Below are 3644 nucleotides of genomic sequence, written 5' to 3' on the forward strand. Positions count from 1 at the left end.
TATACTGAAAAGTGGCTTTCTTTAGTTCCTAATCGTGTACGTCCCCATGAAGACACTGAAGTTTCGGACATGAGAAACAAATGCTTTAGAAAGGTATTTCCCAATCCAGAGGATCTTAGGAAAATCAAGCAATAGTTTGCAGATTTTTCTCTTTTTGGAGGATGTTTTGGTAGCCGTGAATCAATTGAGGATAGAGATCTTTTTGAGCCAAAGCAATGGTGGGGCATTCATGGTCAACATGCTCCAGAATTAAAATCACTTGCACTCAAAATACTTGGCCAACCATCATCTTCCTCTGCATGCGAAAGGAACTGGAGTACATATGGATTCATCCATAGCATGAGGAGAAACAAGCTCACTCCTTCACGTGCTGAGGATTTAGTGTTTGTTCACAATAACATACGCCTTTTGTCTAGAAAATCCGAAGAGTACCTAAAGGGCTCATCTCAGATGTGGGATATTGGAGGAGATAATCATGAGACCTTTGATGGTGCTGGTGTACTTGAGTTTGCTGATCTCTCACTAGATGACCTAGAATTTGAAGTGATGCTATTTCAAGGCGACGAAAGAGGATCTTTTGACGTGGAGCTGGACTAAGACCTACCTTAGTCTTGAAGTCTCATTTAGTCTAACCATGTATCTAAATGTTACTTGCTATCTTATATTATTAGTCATTTCTCTTTAGGACTTTATTGCAAGAACAAAGTACTATTCTGTCTGGAATGTGTTATTGAACCATGCTTTTTTTAATTATCTTCATTGTTATTTTTATTTATTAATTTTTTATATACTTGGAGTATCGGAGAATCCTTATTTTTCTCAGCTGCCGTATCGCCGTATTGGAGTATCAGTATCGGAGTATCAGTATCCAGTATCGGTGCATCATAGCCAGTACCAGCCCAAGGCCCAAGAATAGGAATTGCCTAACACTGCAACACAGACCCACACTCGTCGCCGCCATGGCCCCAGAGCTCCTTGCGCCGTAGCAGGCAGCGTCGGCGCATCGCAGCGGCTCCGCGTCTCCGCATTGTTGCGGCGGCGGCGGACCTCGTGTTGCAGCGGCCGCAGCTCCACCTCCACGTCTCCGCTCCGTCTGTTCTTCAGCGCAAGGAGCCAAGGAGGAGCCCCTCGAAGCCTCAAAACTGACTACCGTCTACAGGTTTTCTTCAATCCCCATTCTCCAATCTCTTGCCCTAATTTCTTTAATCCCTATGAAACTAGCAAAATCATAGTTAATTGACTAGATGTAATTTCTGAATTAGGTACCAATGGTTCGTATGAAGACTCTGGATTCATTTTTCAAAAGAAAAAGAGATGAATCAATTGATGGGGAGGGGCAAGATCTATTTGATGCTCCTTCTGTGCCTCAACTACTTGAATTGCAACCTGCAAGACAGGAAGAAGAAGAATAGCAGCAACAAGAAAAAGAAGTTCGATTCAGTGATCAGGAACCCCATAGGCAAGAAGCAGCAACAGCTCAGTGTGAAGAAAGAGAAGAACAGGGATAAGGCGAAGATTATCAAACAAATGAACATGTCATGTTTCGAGGCATTGAATTCTTGGAGAGGGATCCTGCACTTCGTCCACAAATTTGGCAGTACCCAAATAATCAGAGAGATCAAGTGGTGCGAGCATACTTGCACTTAGGACCCATTCAACCATTACTAAAGAAATATAAGCCTTCTAGGCCGAAAGGGCATCGACGCCGCTTCCAATAGATCTGGTTTAGTCAATTTCCATCTTGGTTGGAATACTAGAGAGTAGTGGCCGTGCATATTGTTTTTTCTGCTTCCTGTGCAGCAGAAACATAAAGAAGCGATGTGGTTTTGATGTCTTCACTGCACAAGGTTTTGACACCTAGAAGAAAGTTAATGATGGAAAAAAGTGTGCATTCTTAGTCCATGTAGGATCTGAACCTTGCTCACATCACAACAATGCAGTGGCGCCAGTAACATGAAGGGTGAATTCAATGGATTGCAAGCACTATTTCTATGAGAATGTCCTTATGCATATTATGTTCACTGCTATGCACATCGGTTGCAACTTGCTCTTGTCGCTGCAGCAAAGGATGTGGTTCCTATTACCCAGTTTTTTCAGAAACTTCTCTTTATTGTAAACACAGTTGACTCATCATCAAAGCGTCATGATGAGCTCCATGATGCCCAAATGGTTGAGCTTGCACGCTTGCTAGCTATTGACGAGCTTGAGACAGGTCAAGGAGCAAACCAGATTCGTTCACTGAAACGTCCAGGAGAGACTAGGTGGGGTTCTCACTTAGGTTCTGTCTCTAGTCTTATGGACATGTTCAATCCAGTGAGTTCAGTTCTATAGAACTTAGCCGCTGATTCAACAGCTGGTACACACCGTGCAGATGGATATACTTCTTTCAAGTACCTGACATCTTTTGAGTTTGTATTTATTCTATGCCTGATGAGGGAAATATTTGAAATAACTGAACACCTTGGTCAAGCTTTACAGAAGAAATCACAAGACATAGTAAATGCTATTTGGCTTGTGAAATCCACAAAGATTCTTCTTGAGCAAATGAGATCAGATGATGGATGGGAAACTTTCTACCTCACGGTTTTTGAGTTTTGCATGGAACATGATGTTGTTGTTCCAAACATGGAAGAAACATACATTTTGCGGGGTGGTCGTGCTCGTCGACAGCCTAATCATTTTACCAATGAGCATTATTTTCGGGTGGAGATATTTCGTGCAACAATTGACACTCAGCTAGCTGAATTAACTTTGAAGTTCAATGAGAAGGTGATGGATCTTTTGTCCCTTAGTGTTACATTGATACCAAAAAATGGCTTTGCTTCTTTCCAAGCAACAGAGATATGCAAAGTGGTTGAGAAGTACTACCCAGCAGATTTCAATCAACAAGAAATATTTGGATTAGAGGGTCAGCTGAAACATTTTGTTGCTGATGCATCCAAGAGTGAAGATATGAAAAATATTGCAACCCTAGTGGAGCTTTATCAATGCCTTGTTCAGACTGGACGACATAGGATCCTCAACTTGGTTGACAGATTGATACGTTTGCTTGTTACTCTCCTAGCTTCAACAGCTAGTGCTGAGCGTGCTTTCTCTATCCTGAAGATCCTCAAGACAAGGCTACGCAACAAAATGGATGATGGATACCTTGCTAACAGCTTGTTAGTACATGTCGAAGGTGAAACTGTAGGAAACTACACCTATGAAGATATAATCGCTGATTTCAAGGATATGAAGGACATAAGAGCAGACCTTTAGGTGGTGGTAGTATGTTCTGCGTCTATTTTTGTATATATGGTCATCTGTTCTTTATGACTTAATTACATAGCTAGTGTTACTCCGTATGGTTTACTTGTATTTTGGTACGGTTATGGTTAGTCTGACAAGATGACAATGTGAATTGTCATGGCCACTTGTATTTTGTGATATATGACCAAATATATCTTTAATATATATGTATATATAACCGTTATTTCTGAACTGTTGAACTGAATTTCACTTGCTTTCTCAAATCGGCCCCCTACAATTAGCTTCACCCTCCGCCACTGCATGGTGGAATGGTTGCAGAGGGCGAATGAGAAGCAACCGGCAGTTTTGCAGTGAATGAATTCCTTGGGAAATAGCCGAGAAAAAAATGCTTGCAT

The 3644-nt window shown here is 41.6% G+C and overlaps 1 protein-coding gene across 1 annotated transcript; it reads left to right on the top strand.

Moving 5' to 3' along the window:
- The first annotated feature begins 2430 nt into the window (after window positions 1–2430).
- LOC120689167 lies at window positions 2431–3258 on the top strand. Its single transcript, XM_039971490.1, has one exon. It carries the CDS (start codon window positions 2431–2433, stop codon window positions 3256–3258), a length of 828 nt encoding a protein of 275 aa, XP_039827424.1.
- Window positions 3259–3644: the final 386 nt, after the last annotated feature.

This window comes from Panicum virgatum, chromosome 9N, assembly GCF_016808335.1.
Source record: "Panicum virgatum strain AP13 chromosome 9N, P.virgatum_v5, whole genome shotgun sequence".
NCBI lineage: Eukaryota > Viridiplantae > Streptophyta > Magnoliopsida > Poales > Poaceae > Panicum > Panicum virgatum.

Coding starts and splice junctions, on each gene's coding strand:
- LOC120689167 (XM_039971490.1), top strand. CDS start 2,431: ATGAGGGAAATATTTGAAATAACTGAACACCTTGGTCAAGCTTTACAG.